The 18384-nt window shown below is 39.4% G+C and overlaps 1 protein-coding gene across 1 annotated transcript in view; it reads right to left on the reverse strand.

The window, feature by feature from the left end:
* The window catches only part of MYO10 (myosin X), a 457205-nt gene that overhangs the window by 198750 nt on the left and 240071 nt on the right, over positions 1-18384 (reverse strand). The window contains 4 exon segments of the mRNA XM_053715822.1: positions 4208-4311; positions 6590-6674; positions 6776-6789; positions 14147-14271. Of these exon segments, the coding sequence (XP_053571797.1) occupies positions 4208-4311; positions 6590-6674; positions 6776-6789; positions 14147-14271 (328 nt within the window).

The following is an 18384-nucleotide window of genomic DNA, read 5'->3' on the forward strand; positions in this document are numbered from 1 at the left end:
TTGATTATAGATAGTACCTAATCGCACCACTAAAAATATCCCTTAGTGTTTTATGTTATAACAAAAAGACTATAAGTACGGGGGGGGGGGGCGTGTCTGACCAGCAGCAGTGATGGCTGAGCAATTGAGTTGATAAATCCGCTATTTATCACTCAGAAGATTTGTAATCTGAGTAAATCCCTAGCATTTAAGCAGAGTTAAAGAGATGCTGAACAGATTACACTACTTTTAAGAGAAATTTCAGCCCGGAACGCCTTAATAGATGAAGTGCGGAGCGGAGGTCATATAACGGCCTAGGCCTTCATCTCGCCCTCCCTATATTTCTGTGGACACAGGATTAACAGCTGTATATGCTGTACACTTCTCAACCACCAATACTAATATACCGCAAGATACAGTAAACACTGAGAACTTTCGATGATTGATGGAGCTGAGTCTCGTAACCATGCTGAAGGAGGTAGATCGACTATTTCAGGATCACCTTGTACGGCTCACGGAGACCCTGCATTCTGAATGGAGGAGTGCTTGCAAAAAGGACGCATGGAGAATACTGCCTACACCAGAGGGCAAATCAGTCCTGCAAGAAGATTCCAACTACATGGAACCTGATGTTGCGGAGACAAAATGCAAGGTAGACTGGGCAGTGACAACCCTACTGAGCAATGAAAACCACATAGCGATGCATGGCATAGCTGACAGTTTTGCCCAGACAGCAGCAACAGCTAAGATCAGTCATGAGACAGTGCCCTGGGACCCGCTTACCATTCAGTGCCGCTCCGGTCACAATGAGGGGAGAGAACCCTTGTTGGGAATTCTGTTTGCTCAGGGTGTTAACTCCAGGAGGATAAGAGCCATTCCAGGCGACGAAACATATAATACCCGCGGTGGATTACCGAACTCCACCCTGAAGCAGCGGTCACTGGCAACTGAGAGAGCCCTTTGCATATTACACGAGCCGCGGAACAGGGCCCCATCCACACCTGAGTCGTTCCTGAAAGACCTCATAGAACTGTCTGTGTCCCCCAGATCAGATGCGGGGTAATTTGTTATTCGGCTAACTGGAAGCCGGTCAGCCACTTGGTGATACTCTTCTATTGACTCCCACATCCCGGGACATGTTACTCCTAAACCCATGTTCCAAATATAGCTATCCTTTTTATTATAACTATAAGTGCTTTTGTTAGTTGCACAGGTTTGTCTGTATTTGCCACACGTGTTATGAGGGTTATGATCTGCACCCAACTGTATTAATGCTCACCCATGTACTGCACATACCGGTATATATTTTCAGGTTGGGGATATTTAGCTGATTTGTTAGAAATACCACTGCTAGTGCTACTAATGGGTACGATCAGCTATTTTTAGTTATCTAGAAATGCTTGTTATGTTACGCTGGGGAGCTAAGTGTAAATAATTTAATGTTCATATAGGCTATAGCTATCTGCTCCACTTTTACTAGCACATTGTACTCCTGATATTGGGTCGGTTGTCCACCCCTGCTATAAGAATGTAAAGGGGTTAATTTTATACGCTGTTTGTGTCATGCTCCTATGTGACTTTGCCCTTTCTTCCTAAGCGGCGGATGTTGACTATGGAGCAGGGGATCTCAATAAGCTGCCCATATCCACCATAGCCCGCAGATATAAAGTTTCATGCCCTGAGGTTTTTACCATATGCTTCCTATACCATAAATATGTTAAACCATTGCTAAATTTGACATGACTGATAGTGTAATTAGCTCTCATAGCCTTCATAGTTAATTGAGTTTCACTAGCTACTTGCGCCGATTACAAATACACACTAATCAGATGTGTGCTCTCTCTTGTAAATAAATACATAGCGACACACTCTCATGAGGTAATGTTCATATGCATTTACACTCCTATACTACATACCATTGGCACTAAAAGTATCTTGTGTAGGACCATGCACCCATGCACCATATCTATGACCTCCATGTCCCTAATGTTCAAAATTTGATCTCAGCCTATATTTTTCTTCAGTTTTAGTTGCTCATACGTACATGTTATATCTAGAGTTGATAAATCTATATCTATGTTTGCTATATTTACAATTGATACGCCCTAAGATCCTTAGGTGGCCTAGTAATACTATAAACCTCATTATATAGATCATATTGACTTCACTAGAGGTCTAAGAGTGGCCTCATCTGTTTTATGGAGGTAGGAAAAGGTGGGTTCAAGGATGATATGTTCTAAGCTCCTATTCAGGTACTAATTGGACAGCTCTCCACACTATTATATAAATTGATACATCATTCTGTTATCATGTAGATTGCTGATTGTATGAATTTACACTGATCCACTGTACCTTTTCATGTATGCATCTTTACCCCCAATAAAAATTTTTTTTTTTTTTAAAAAGACTACAAGTACATCATAATAAGTTTAGTCCACACAATTATTTTCTCTTATTTGGGTTGAATGTTACCTCCAACAACAGCATACATTTTATGCAGTGCTGTGCTTAAAGGGACATGAAACCTAAAAAATGTATTTCATGATTAAGATAGAGCATACAATTTTAAACAACTTTCCAATTTACTTCTATTATTTAATTTGAATCGTTCTCTTGTTATCCTTTGCTGAAAGGTTTATCTAGGTAAACTCAGGATTAGCAAAGAACCTAGGTTCTAGCTGCTGATTGGTGGCTGCATATATATATATATATATATATATATATATATATATATATATATATATATATATATATATATATATATATATATATATACCAATTGTAATTGGCTCACCCATGTGTTCAGTTAGAAACCATTAGTGCATAGCTGCTCCTTCAACAAATGATACCAAGAGAATGAAACAAATTAGATAATAGAAGTAAATTAGAAAGTTGTTTAAAATTGTATTCTCTATCTGAATCATGAAAGAAAAAAATGTGGGTTTCATGTCCCTTTAATTTATTGGTTCACCTGTGTTCAGAGGAACTTACATTCATTCTATGTTGTTGTCAAAAGTATTGTAAATATGTTACTAGGTCAGTGAGCTCCCATGTAAAAATGAAATAAAGACTAGATTTATTTTTTAAAATATATATTAGTTGTTTAAATATTGAAGAAAAAAGTACTTTAGTTTCTATAAATAAATGGGCACTGCTATTTTCTAACCATTTTCCTCTTATCTTTTTCTTCTGCTGAGGACAATTAGAGACAAATATAAAACAGAAAATAAAAGAGACTGTGCAAAAAAGGCAATGTGCATAATAGGATTGTTAAGTAACTATCACAGGCTTTCCATGCAGCCTTTTTTGCACACTCTCTTTTCTATCACAATCTAAAATTATTTTAATGTCCCTTTATTTACTTGTGGTTGCCGAGAAGCAGTGGCGGCTCTATGGGGATGCTGGGTGGTGCTATGTACCTCAAGAAAAATGTTTAGCTCCCCCCATTGAGCTGAAAAGCGCTCCTTATATTATGTGTGCTGAACCTTTTTACCTTGTTAGCCCCCCACCAATCAGTCCTCAAATATTAAGTTCTAGAACCGCCACTGCTGAAAAGGTCGGAGTTGGTGTTTGCGGGCAATGTGCATATGCAGCTTCTGATTGGCTCACTGACTGTCTCCTAGTCTGGAGTTACAATGCATTGTTGAGCAAAACTTTAACCAAATCTTGTTTGGGTGGGATTAAATGCATAATTTAAAGAAAACATTTGTAAAATCGAATGCTCTAACAAATTAGAACATTGTAATAAATTACAATATCCCATTAAAGGGACATTAAATACTAAATTAATGTTAGATATAATGATGTATTCAAAACACAGATTACCCCAAGAATAACATGCAAATTTTTTTTTTTTTAAATAATATAAATTTAATAAATAAGCTATGGTGTCTATAAAGCATTTGGTGCCACCATGCTGTAACCACATTTTTGAGGCCAATTAGGGATGGCTATAATAGGTCACTAGAGAATGCAACCAATGGCTGTGTGGAATTCAGCTGTGTTAAATTTGGAGTCTGAACTTCCACTCTTAACAGGAACTGTAAAGCTTACACTTCTCAGAATTAAATCACAGGATAAGGGGGCAACATACATAATGAAAATATATTACAAAGTTGTTATACTAAACATAACTAAACATGTTATATTACACTACAGTGAAACTGTTTAATATCCATTTCTTTCAATAACTTCCTGAATACAAGTTCATTTACATATTGTGTCTTACTTTAACTTCCTGAAAGGTTTCCTTGTCGCTGATTGTCTCATCTCTGGTACATCCAGATTGGTTCAAGTAGTGGTACTTTTCTGCTTGCAATAAATAAAATGCCTCTGTTAAATAAATGAAAAAAAATACATGATTAGTAAATAGAAGCATTAAATAACAATTTAAAGGGACAGTCTAGTCCAAAATAAACTTTCATGATTCAGATAGGGGATGTCATTTTAAACAATTTTCCAATATATTTCTATCACCAATTTTGCTTTGTTCTCTTGGTATTCTTAGTTGAAAGCTAAACCTAGGAGGTTCATATGCTAATTTCTAAACCCTTGAAGGCCGCCTCATTTCAGGGCATTTTGACCGTTTTCACCACTAGAGGGTGTTAGTTCATATGTGTCTTATAGATGACACTGTGCTCACACATTCCTATGAGCCAGCACTGAGTGGCTAAAATGCATGTCTGTCAAAAGAACTGAAATAAGGGGGCAGTTTGCAGAGGCTTAGATACAAGATAATCACAGAGGTAAAGAGTGTATTTATATAACTGTGTTGGTTATGCAAAACTAGGGAATGGGTAATAAAGGGATTATCTATCTTTTAAAACAATAAAAATTCTGGTGTAGACTGTCCCTTTAAGTAAGTCTACCAAACATGTATAAAGCTTTTTAATAAACCAATATTAAAGCAGATGCAGAAACATATTCATTAAACTAAAAAAAATATTTTGTATATGCAAGAACGGCAGATAAACACTATGCAAATATTTTATCATACATAAAAGATTAAAGTAAGATGTTAAAAGTGATATTGAAACTATCAGGAAATTCATGTTTTTGCACATCACATTCCTGGAGACAGCGCAATATCATATAAGGGTAACTTTTGAACAGAAGCCTCCACAGATATGAAAACAAAAAGTAATCTTATTTAGGACTGGAATCTCTGTTATATAAAATGAACATCATTTTTAAGAATTCTGTTTTATTACTGCATTAAAGGGATATGAAACCCAAAAACAATCGCATGCTCCATCTGAATCATGAATGAAACATTTTGGGATTCATATCCATTTAAAATGAATAAGTATTTTAGCAAAAAAAATATATATTTAATAAGCATTTGCATAAATAAATATATCATCAACGATCAAAGGCATCTAAACAATATGTTAAATATGCATGCATAAAAGCACAGTGGATAAAAATAAACAAATCAATATGTATAGTTCAAATGTAATATTATCAATACATGTAATCTTAATTAGTTTTTGTGCTTCCACAGTATACAGCAGTTTCAGCTTATACATGAACCATTACGATGAAGGTGCCCCTTGCCTAATGGCTGACAGCAGGAGGTCTGCTCAGGCACTGCCGACCTTGGGCAATCAGCAGATGAATGTTTTTTCCAACATAATTGGCATGCACAAGACTTCGCCAACAGTGTTTTATCAGCTGTGATAATAATGTCATATATTTCAATTATATAGCCAGAGAGCTGGAAGGATCTATCTATCTCTGTCTGTATCTATCATTTATCTGTGTCTATCTCTCTGTCTGTCAATCTATCTGTCTGTCTATCGTTGTCTGTCTGTGTCTTTTTCTAAATCTCTTCTATCCGTCTCTATCTGTCTATATGTCTATCTATCATCTATCTATCTATCAGTCATTTATCTGAGTCTATCTACTGTCTGTCTATCTGTCTGTGTGTCTGCCTGTCTGTCTATCTGTCTGTCTATCTATCGTTGTCTGTCTGTGTCTTTTTCTAAATCTCTTCTATCCATCTCTATCTGTCTATATGTCTGTCAATCTATCTATCAGTCATTTATCTGAGTCTATCTACTGTCCGTCTATCTGTCTGTGTGTCTGCCTGTCTGTCTGTCTATCTGTCTGTCTATCTATCGTTGTCTGTCTGTGTCTTTTTCTAAATCTCTTCTATCCATCTCTATCTGTCTATATGTCTGTCTATCATCTATCTATCTATCAGTCATTTATCTGAGTCTATCTACTGTCTGTCTATCTGTCTGTGTGTCTGCCTGTCTGTCTATCTGTCTGTCTATCTATCGTTGTCTGTCTGTGTCTTTTTCTAAATCTCTTCTATCCATTCCTATCTGTCTATATGTCTGTCTATCTATCTATCTATCAGTCATTTATCTGAGTCTATCTACTGTCTGTCTATCTGTCTGTGTGTCTGCCTGTCTGTCTATCTGTCTGTCTATCTATCGTTGTCTGTCTGTGTCTTTTTCTGAATCTCTTCTATCCGTCTCTATCTGTCTATATGTCTATCTATCTATCATCTATCTATCTATCATTTATCTGTGTCTATCTACTGTCTGTCTATCTGTCTGTGTGTCTGCCTGTCTATCTATCTGCCATTCTCGTGATTAGTTACCTCTCTCCACTTTGTTTGCTCCCTCCAGAAGTGCATAGAATATGTGGTAATTCCTCTCATCAGGATTCTGTCTCACCACGCGATTCTACAGATGGGAAGAAAAAAATGTTTCTAGATTAGTTTCTACTGTTAAATTTTATAACAATGTATAAAAAATAAAATACGGTAAAAAAAATATTGACTTACTTTTTCTAATAAATCTTTTTAAAGATAGAGCAAAAGTCAAGGAACTATATTACCTAGAATGTACCCAACACAGTATTAATGCACCATATGTAAAGCAACGCTGAGCTTTTTTTTCCCCTATTGTGAATTGAAATGAGGCTGTTTTAAATATAACAAACATGTAAACATTACACCCGCTAATTCTTTATTGGTCATAAAAGTTTGATCACATAAAATCCAATGACTTAGCTGATGTAGTCAGTTTTAGTTAACTAACGCATAATAAGTTATACAATAAAACATTTGTTTCAATTGAAAACATTGTTGAAATTAAATATTTTCATCTGCCTAAATTATTTGTGCCTCAATTATGTTCTTGCAAGAATCATAAATAGTCTGATGCCTGCAACCTTACATATGATGCTATAGTGTACACAATTCCTTATGAACAATAATCTGCCCTTTTCCAGGTTCTCATTGTATAGGACAAAATTAAACAAGGTGGGCTCTCTCTACTGAAAAATAAATCTAAGGTTTCTAAACATGAAATTATACTTTCATTCAAAAATGATTTTTGAAATGTTTTAAAACGTTATAGTATCACAAAATACCGTGAAATGCATTCCATTTGAATTAAATTGCTTTTACCATTAAAGTGACATTCTAATACAAAAACAACATGCGCTAATCTGTTAGATTATGTAATTTCTACATTACCAACCCTAGCTTTGGACCCTATGTATCAACGGTCATGAGGACAAGGTTCAAAGCACGGTTTTGAATTGAATGGGCAGCGGACCCTGTTTGTATGTACCATTACACACTTGCTTGAGATTGGTCGTGCAAGAGAAGGACCTGTCAATCACCCTGAGCAAGCATGTCAATCTCAGAGGTGGCAGAGAGTATAAGAAGCAGCGGTCATCAGTCCTTGCATATGTGAGCCTGTCCCGCAAGGCCTCAAAAGCATCTTACGCTGCTTAATACATTGAGCCCTATGTGTTTAACCCTCACAAAAGGGTTAAACACATAAATAAAATCTCACATGGCAGACACAAGCATTGCAGCTACTGAGCAGAATACAGCTTGTGATTGGTGGGTTGTGCTTGTGCAGCTACCACTGCTGATTGGCTCACTGTTGGTTTTCTTGCTCAGGAGATGCAAGACTTGCAATCCCCTAAGCGGGACTTTACCTATGTGTTAAACATATAGTTAGGTCAATAATACAAAAATTACACACTAGCAAATTGGTGCATGCTATTTTTGCATTAAAACGCCCATTTAAATTAATTGTACTTTTGTGGCTCACAAACATTAATTGGTTATGTTTTTTCCCTGTTACCCCAATGTCATATTCAATTTCCTAATAACAAATTAAAGGTAAATGCAAAATTAAGAATAATAAAATAGTTAAAATCACCCCCTATGAATAAAAAAACAGAATTTATGTTTACCTGATAAATTACTTTCTCCAACGGTGTGTCCGGTCCACGGCGTCATCCTTACTTGTGGGATATTCTCTTCCCCAACAGGAAATGGCAAAGAGCCCAGCAAAGCTGGTCACATGATCCCTCCTAGGCTCCGCCTACCCCAGTCATTCGACCGACGTTAAGGAGGAATATTTGCATAGGAGAAACCATATGATACCGTGGTGACTGTAGTTAAAGAAAATAAATTATCAGACCTGATTAAAAAACCAGGGCGGGCCGTGGACCGGACACACCGTTGGAGAAAGTAATTTATCAGGTAAACATAAATTCTGTTTTCTCCAACATAGGTGTGTCCGGTCCACGGCGTCATCCTTACTTGTGGGAACCAATACCAAAGCTTTAGGACACGGATGAAGGGAGGGAGCAAATCAGGTCACCTAAATGGAAGGCACCACGGCTTGCAAAACCTTTCTCCCAAAAACAGCCTCAGAAGAAGCAAAAGTATCAAACTTGTAAAATTTGGTAAAAGTGTGCAGTGAAGACCAAGTCGCTGCCCTACATATCTGATCAACAGAAGCCTCGTTCTTGAAGGCCCATGTGGAAGCCACAGCCCTAGTGGAATGAGCTGTGATTCTTTCAGGAGGCTGCCGTCCGGCAGTCTCGTAAGCCAATCTGATGATGCTTTTAATCCAAAAAGAGAGAGAGGTAGAAGTTGCTTTTTGACCTCTCCTTTTACCAGAATAAACAACAAACAAGGAAGATGTTTGTCTAAAATCCTTTGTAGCATCTAAATAGAATTTTAGAGCGCGAACAACATCCAAATTGTGCAACAAACGTTCCTTCTTCGAAACTGGTTTCGGACACAAAGAAGGCACGACTATCTCCTGGTTAATGTTTTTGTTAGAAACAACTTTTGGAAGAAAACCAGGTTTAGTACGTAAAACCACCTTATCTGCATGGAACACCAGATAAGGAGGAGAACACTGCAGAGCAGATAATTCTGAAACTCTTCTGGCAGAAGAAATTGCAACCAAAAACAAAACTTTCCAAGATAATAACTTAATATCAACGGAATGTAAGGGTTCAAACGGAACCCCCTGAAGAACTGAAAGAACTAAGTTGAGACTCCAAGGGGGAGTCAAAGGTTTGTAAACAGGCTTAATTCTAACCAGAGCCTGAACAAAGGCTTGAACATCTGGCACAGCTGCCAGCTTTTTGTGGAGTAACACAGACAAGGCAGAAATCTGTCCCTTCAAGGAACTTGCAGATAATCCTTTCTCCAATCCTTCTTGAAGAAAGGATAGAATCTTAGGAATCTTTACCTTGTCCCAGGGGAATCCTTTAGATTCACACCAACAGATATATTTTTTCCAAATTTTGTGGTAAATTTTTCTAGTTACAGGCTTTCTGGCCTGCACAAGAGTATCAATAACAGAATCTGAGAACCCTCGTTTTGATAAGATCAAGCGTTCAATCTCCAAGCAGTCAGCTGGAGTGAGACCAGATTCGGATGTTCGAACGGACCTTGAACAAGAAGGTCTCGTCTCAAAGGTAGCTTCCATGGTGGAGCCGATGACATATTCACCAGATCTGCATACCAAGTCCTGCGTGGCCACGCAGGAGCTATCAAGATCACCGACGCCCTCTCCTGATGGATCCTGGCTACCAGCCTGGGGATGAGAGGAAACGGCGGGAATACATAAGCTAGTTTGAAGGTCCAAGGTGCTACTAGTGCATCTACTAGAGTCGCCTTGGGATCCCTGGATCTGGACCCGTAGCAAGGAACCTTGAAGTTCTGACGAGAGGCCATCAGATCCATGTCTGGAATGCCCCACAGTTGAGTAATTTGGGCAAAGATTTCCGGATGGAGTTCCCACTCCCCCGGATGCAATGTCTGACGACTCAGAAAATCCGCTTCCCAATTTTCCACTCCTGGGATGTGGATTGCAGACAGGTGGCAGGAGTGAGTCTCCGCCCATTGAATGATTTTGGTCACTTCTTCCATCGCCAGGGAACTCCTTGTTCCCCCCTGATGGTTGATGTACGCAACAGTCGTCATGTTGTCTGATTGAAACCGTATGAACTTGGCCTTCGCTAGCTGAGGCCAAGCCTTGAGAGCATTGAATATCGCTCTCAGTTCCAGAATATTTATCGGTAGAAGAGATTCTTCCCGAGACCAAAGACCCTGAGCTTTCAGGGATCCCCAGACCGCGCCCCAGCCCATCAGACTGGCGTCGGTCGTGACAATGACCCACTCTGGTCTGCGGAAGGTCATCCCTTGTGACAGGTTGTCCAGGGACAGCCACCAATGGAGTGAGTCTCTGGTCCTCTGATTTACTTGTATCTTCGGAGACAAGTCTGTATAGTCCCCATTCCACTGACTGAGCATGCACAGTTGTAATGGTCTTAGATGAATGCGCGCAAAAGGAACTATGTCCATTGCCGCTACCATCAAACCTATTACTTCCATGCACTGCGCTATGGAAGGAAGAGGAACGGAATGAAGTGTCCGACAAGAGTTTAGAAGTTTTGTTTTTCTGGCCTCTGTCAGAAAAATCCTCATTTCTAAGGAGTCTATTATTGTTCCCAAGAAGGGAACCCTTGTCGACGGAGATAGAGAACTCTTTTCCACGTTCACTTTCCATCCGTGAGATCTGAGAAAGGCCAGGACTATGTCCGTGTGAGCCTTTGCTTGAGGAAGGGACGACGCTTGAATCAGAATGTCGTCCAAGTAAGGTACTACTGCAATGCCCCTTGGTCTTAGCACCGCTAGAAGGGACCCTAGTACCTTTGTGAAAATCCTTGGAGCAGTGGCTAATCCGAAAGGAAGCGCCACGAACTGGTAATGCTTGTCCAGGAATGCGAACCTTAGGAACCGATGATGTTCCTTGTGGATAGGAATATGTAGATACGCATCCTTTAAATCCACCGTGGTCATGAATTGACCTTCCTGGATGGAAGGAAGAATTGTTCGAATGGTTTCCATTTTGAACGATGGAACCTTGAGAAACTTGTTTAAGATCTTGAGATCTAAGATTGGTCTGAACGTTCCCTCTTTTTTGGGAACTATGAACAGATTGGAGTAGAACCCCATCCCTTGTTCTCCTAATGGAACAGGATGAATCACTCCCATTTTTAACAGGTCTTCTACACAATGTAAGAATGCCTGTCTTTTTATGTGGTCTGAAGACAATTGAGACCTGTGGAACCTCCCCCTTGGGGGAAGTCCCTTGAATTCCAGAAGATAACCTTGGGAGACTATTTCTAGTGCCCAAGGATCCAGAACATCTCTTGCCCAAGCCTGAGCGAAGAGAGAGAGTCTGCCCCCCACCAGATCCGGTCCCGGATCGGGGGCCAACATTTCATGCTGTCTTGGTAGCAGTGGCAGGTTTCTTGGCCTGCTTTCCCTTGTTCCAGCCTTGCATTGGTCTCCAGGCTGGCTTGGCTTGAGAAGTATTACCCTCTTGCTTAGAGGACGTAGCACTTGGGGCTGGTCCGTTTCTATGAAAGGGACGAAAATTAGGTTTATTTTTGGCCTTGAAAGACCTATCCTGAGGAAGGGCGTGGCCCTTACCCCCAGTGATATCAGAGATAATCTCTTTCAAGTCAGGGCCAAACAGCGTTTTCCCCTTGAAAGGAATGTTAAGGAGTTTGTTCTTGGAAGACGCATCAGCTGACCAAGATTTCAACCAAAGCGCTCTGCGCGCCACAATAGCAAACCCAGAATTCTTTGCCGCTAACCTAGCCAATTGCAAAGTGGCGTCTAGGGTGAAAGAATTAGCCAATTTGAGAGCACGGATTCTGTCCATAATCTCCTCATAAGGAGGAGAATCACTATCGATCGCCTTTACTAGCTCATCGAACCAGAAACACGCGGCTGTAGTGACAGGGACAATGCATGAAATTGGTTGTAGAAGGTAACCCTGCTGAACAAACATCTTTTTAAGCAAACCTTCTAATTTTTTATCCATAGGATCTTTGAAAGCACAACTATCTTCTATGGGTATAGTGGTGCGTTTGTTTAAAGTAGAAACCGCTCCCTCGACCTTGGGGACTGTCTGCCATAAGTCCTTTCTGGGGTCGACCATAGGAAACAATTTTTTAAATATGGGGGGAGGGACGAAAGGTATACCGGGCCTTTCCCATTCTTTATTTACAATGTCCGCCACCCGCTTGGGTATAGGAAAAGCTTCTGGGAGCCCCGGGACCTCTAGGAACTTGTCCATTTTACATAGTTTCTCTGGGATGATCAAATTCTCACAATCATCCAGAGTGGATAATACCTCCTTAAGCAGAGCGCGGAGATGTTCCAACTTAAATTTAAATGTAATCACATCGGGTTCAGCTTGTTGAGAAATTTTCCCTGAATCTGAAATTTCTCCCTCAGACAAAACCTCCCTGGCCCCCTCAGATTGGTGTAGGGGCATTTCAGAACCATTATCATCAGCGTCCTCATGCTCTTCAGTATCTAAAACAGAGCAGTCGCGCTTACGCTGATAAGTGGGCATTTTGGCTAAAATGTTTTTGATAGAATTATCCATTACAGCCGTTAATTGTTGCATAGTAAGGAGTATTGGCGCGCTAGATGTACTAGGGGCCTCCTGAGTGGGCAAGACTCGTGTAGACGAAGGAGGGAATGATGCAGTACCATGCTTACTCCCCTCACTTGAGGAATCATCTTGGGCATCATTTTCAGTGTCACATAAATCACATTTATTTAAATGAGAAGGAACCCTGGCTTCCCCACATTCAGAACACAGTCTATCTGGTAGTTCAGACATGTTAAACAGGCATAAACTTGATAACAAAGTACAAAAAACGTTTTAAAATAAAACCGTTACTGTCACTTTAAATTTTAAACTGAACACACTTTATTACTGCAATTGCAAAAAAGTATGAAGGAATTGTTCAAAATTCACCAAAATTTCACCACAGTGTCTTAAAGCCTTAAAAGTATTGCACACCAAATTTGGAAGCTTTAACCCTTAAAATAACGGAACCGGAGCCGTTTTTAACTTTAACCCCTTTACAGTCCCTGGTATCTGCTTTGCTGAGACCCAACCAAGCCCAAAGGGGAATACGATACCAAATGACGCCTTCAGAAAGTCTTTTCTATGTATCAGAGCTCCTCACACATGCGACTGCATGTCATGCCTCTCAAAAACAAGTGCGCAATACCGGCGCGAAAATGAGGCTCTGCCTATGATTAGGGAAAGCCCCTAAAGAATAAGGTGTCTAAAACAGTGCCTGCCGATATTATTTTACCAAAATACCCAGATTAAATGATTCCTCAAGGCTAAATATGTGAAATATATGAATCGATTTAGCCCAGAAAATGTCTACAGTCTTAATAAGCCCTTGTGAAGCCCTTATTTACTGTCTGAATAAAAATGGCTTACCGGATCCCATAGGGAAAATGACAGCTTCCAGCATTACATCGTCTTGTTAGAATGTGTCATACCTCAAGCAGCAAAAGACTGCTCACTGTTCCCCCAACTGAAGTTAATTCCTCTCAACAGTCCTGTGTGGAACAGCCATGGATTTTAGTAACGGTTGCTAAAATCATTTTCCTCTTACAAACAGAAATCTTCATCTCTTTTCTGTTTCAGAGTAAATAGTACATACCAGCACTATTTTAAAATAACAAACTCTTGATTGAATAATAAAAACTACAGTTAAACACTAAAAAACTCTAAGCCATCTCCGTGGAGATGTTGCCTGTACAACGGCAAAGAGAATGACTGGGGTAGGCGGAGCCTAGGAGGGATCATGTGACCAGCTTTGCTGGGCTCTTTGCCATTTCCTGTTGGGGAAGAGAATATCCCACAAGTAAGGATGACGCCGTGGACCGGACACACCTATGTTGGAGAAATTAGGTGCAACTATCCATGTTATTATTTAGCTCTTCATTTTACATTTCAGCTTCTCTCAATAAGAACAAGTTAATATGTGGTACAAAGGATACAGTCTACAATCCGTCCACCCTGAATGTGTCCTTTCTGGCAAATATTCAGCTGAATAAACTTCCCAAAACGGCTTGAATTATTATTGTAAACAGTCTTTGCATTCCCAAAGGCCTCCATAATTGGGCTGCAAAAATAATAAAAAAACGTTAAACGAGTTACATTTTAACCACAGTAGAAATAGAGGTAAATTAATAATGCACGAGAAACAAAGCGAGTTGTTAGAAATCATTTTATTTTTAGAACTAGGTCAACTTTCAAATGAATCATATAATGAGTCCCATGACACCATCCTCAAAAATAATGTTATTGTGTGTGCGTAGGTGTATGTGTGTATATACAAAACATAAAAAGATTAAAGGGATGAAAACACTCAGCATGTCACATAAAATGTCTAATTGTGTATAGTAAAAAACAAAACAAAAAAAAAACATTGCAATACAATTTTATTATTTATTTTGCCCCCCTTTGCTGTAATTATGACTTTTTCCATTTTTGAGAACTGGTAGAGGACACAACAGGCCTCACAAGCCTAACCCTGCAACATATCTGTCACTAATTGGATTCCGCAGAAATGATGAGATAAAAACAGCAAAACAATGTATAGTTGTTAACATAATAATCATGGCTATCTGTGTCTAAAAAATTTGAATTGGCTTCTCCAAATAAGGCAAGTTCTGTGTGGACTTTGGCTGTAGAAAAACAATTGCAGCAAATAAAAGGTTAATGCATTCCAAACATTTTCAAACCCACCTGTGTATTAGTTTATTGCAAGACTGAAGAAACAAATCTTGTATTTACCTTGTATTTTCTCTCCCTTTAACAAAAGGTGAATGAGAATATTTTTTAAGACAACACAACCTTGATTGGTTCAGTTATTTTACAATTCCTTACCTGATTCCTCTGCTGCTGAGACCAACTAGGAGCAGATACTGTATATAGCAGTGAGATTAGAATCAGAAAACTTAACAGGCAAATGGGCAAAATAATAAGAATGCAATGATGTTTTACTATAATTGTTTAAAGTGTTTAGATAAATCTGTTTGATTTAGAAGCTAACAGGAAGTGCAATAGGTCCTGGAGGACTAATTGCCTACTCGCTAATAAATAAAACCTGTTCCGGATGGGTGGAGTCAGCAAGCAGATGCACGCTGACAGAGGGCTCTGAAGACGAAAGGGCCGGAAAAATCTCCCCAAAACGCCTGGATCCCTTGGCTGCGCTGGTTGGTCACAGCACGGGTAGTGGGCCGTCGCGGTCCTATCTCAGGCAAGGAAGTCTCTGGATGCTGACAGGCTCAAAGCAGAGCCACTTTTTTGTTCGACACCTGGAAACAGCCGTCTGCAGCAGAGTGAGACAGACCGGGTATGGGTCTGGTCCACGGCTAACGACGAGGTGCGGGTACAAGAAAGGGTAAGGATACCCACAACGATTGCCAATAAGGAGAAGAAGTTGAGTCGTGCAGAATAGTGGCAAAGGTGGTGATCGCCTATTGGGATATCGATGCACTTTTAGCGGTTGAACTGGCCTGGATCCAGATTTCTGCGTGCTAAGTGAAAGACTGTATGACGTCCAGGAAGACAGTGATAACGGTGAGCAGCAAGGACTCCGCTGGGAAACCGGTAAGCGTGTGCTGAGTAAATGTGAAGAAGAGCCGAAATCCTACAACGGCTACCTGGGCATTATGCTTGTAATTTAGTGGGGCCATATTTTGTTAAAAGATACTCTTAAAAGGGGCCATTTTGACTGTTGAAAATGGATGCTGGCTACAGCGATGCAGGTTAAAACCTTGAGAAACACATGAGTGCTGACCCTGGTGTTAGTAAATCACAGTCACAGCATGTCATTTTACAAGTGAGACATTTACCAAGTGCAAACGGTATACGGATCATATGTGGAAAAACTGCACTATCTAAGATTACCAATAGCTGTGCTGGGTCGTATTGAGCTATATGTGATGATACACTTGCTTCTAAGCCCCAAATATGTGCCCCTGAAGTAAAAGCCCAGTTCAGTGATATAATTAGACTTCAAACAGCGGGTGCTGACAACACAGTGAGCTCTTTTTTGAAACAAGTGTGAACTGTTTAATTAGGAGACACAATATTATCTCGCCTCCAGCTGGATCAGAAAACAAAGACAGATTCCATATGGTTATGAACCTGTCTGAAGAAAGTTGTTTTATTTAAGATAACTTGATATCCTCACTACTGGACATTTATGTATTTATTAAGTACCTTAATTTCGCTAGTTAAGTCAGGCTGAGCACTTTCTGGCTGGTCTGATAAATTGGGATTTTCTCTGCTATATTGAGTTGGTTAAGAATCTGGAGGTATCAACATTATAATAATAGTGTGGTAAATAAAAGATAAAATGTCTGTATATATAAGTTTGAGATAGCTTAATAATTTGGATTGTCTATGAAAGCTAGAAGTATTAGGTTATAAATCCTACTGCATTCTATTTAGAGAGCAAGATTTCTGTTTTCTCTCAGCTAAACTTCTTGTTGGTATAAGATAGTTCTTTAAAAATAGTAACGTGCAATAATATTTTTATTAATTTTTGCATTTAGGTATAAGAGCCGGTGTTATAATAGACCGCTTAGAGTATTGTTGAAGCTAAGAAGTATATAAGGCGAGACCAGGAATAAGATTGTTGATATTTTTAGATAAAGACATGGCTTGATAAGACTGGATTATTTCTGCTTTTCTTTTTCTTCTGCTGGGCGGACGTCCGCCCCTTTTCTTTTCACTTTTGTCACTTTTTTTTCACTTTTTATACACGTTGTTGGGATTCTTTTTTCTATTGTAAGGATCACATACACTTTTAACCTCTGGTTGGTTTGTTTTTTGCTTTTTCAAGGACTTTATATATGTAGACACAATTTTCTCCTACATAAAGTAGGGTAAGTGGAATAGTTATCACAAATCTCTTTTTCGTGCACGAATATTAAGTAACACAATTTGTCGTAATCTCTGTATGTTTAAAATACACGCCGCCTCGCACTAATTTCTTTCACGGGTGTTGGATTATTTTTATATTTTCTACACATTGGGACTAATCTTGGGTTCCCTATGGAAAAATTTGTATTGCACTCTAAGAATAATTCGCCAACGATGGCGCCTAAACACAAAGAAAGAAAGGCGAAACAAATTGACACCAGTACAGAAGTCACTAATGACCTTCCAGTGAGCACATCAGATAATGTGAAGTTACTACAGCAGATTGCAGAACTCTTTATGCCTCAATTTGAAACTATTAAACAAGATATTGCAAGTCTATCGGGAGAAGTAAAACAGTTTGCTACAAGGATAGCGGAAGTTGAAACGAGGGTTTCAGACATAGAAGACCGAACTAATATCCAAGAACAGCTGAGTGCTACACATAGCCGTCAGATTACACAGTTACAATCGAGACTGGAGGAGTTGGAGGACAGGGCCCGACGCAATAATTTAAGAATAGTGGGTCTCCCAGAATCAGCTGAGTATCGGGATCTACTGTCCTTTGCCTCCTCCAGTCTCCCGAAATTGGTAGGGTTTCCTGTAGAAGATACACCAATACAGATAGAAAGAGCCCATAGAGTTGGCCCGATGCGAAACAAACCTGATGGCACTTACAAGGCAAGATCGGTTCTTATAAAATTCCTAAATTTCCAGGATAAGGTTAACATACTCAGACACTACCGTAGAAGTAACAGTTTAATGATAGATCAACATAAGATACTGATCTTCCAAGATTTCTCGGCAGAGACTCTAGCTAAGAGGAGGGAGATGTCACCATTTTGCTCCAGACTGATTAAGGCTAACTTTAATGCAAGATTAGTATATCCAGCTAAAATTATCTTTGAAAAAGAGGATACCCAAATAGTGTTAAACAATCAGGCCGAAGCTCAGGAATGGTGTACCAGATTTTTGTAAATAATATAGTAGTTTAAGACTGCTTATGTTGAAGATGGAAATGTTAAGCTTGATACTTCTCGATGCAGATGGTGGATTGGTGAAATGGTCGGCCCCAGGAGGTAGGGGGAAAGATATTAATACTGTTTCTATCTACAGATGGGGATCAATTTTAATTTTTATTCTTTTTTATTGGTTAAAGCAGATTGGGTAGTTGCAACGGGCGCATCTATTAGTGGCTCTAAATGGTGGATAGACTGAAATTAATTTCATGGAATGTGGGGGGTATATCCTCCCCAATTAAGAGGAAGTTAATTATCAAGGAATTGGGGAACATAAGCCTGAT

The sequence above is a fragment of the Bombina bombina genome, chromosome 5 (assembly GCF_027579735.1).
Source record: "Bombina bombina isolate aBomBom1 chromosome 5, aBomBom1.pri, whole genome shotgun sequence".
NCBI classification, from domain to species: Eukaryota; Metazoa; Chordata; class Amphibia; order Anura; family Bombinatoridae; genus Bombina; species Bombina bombina.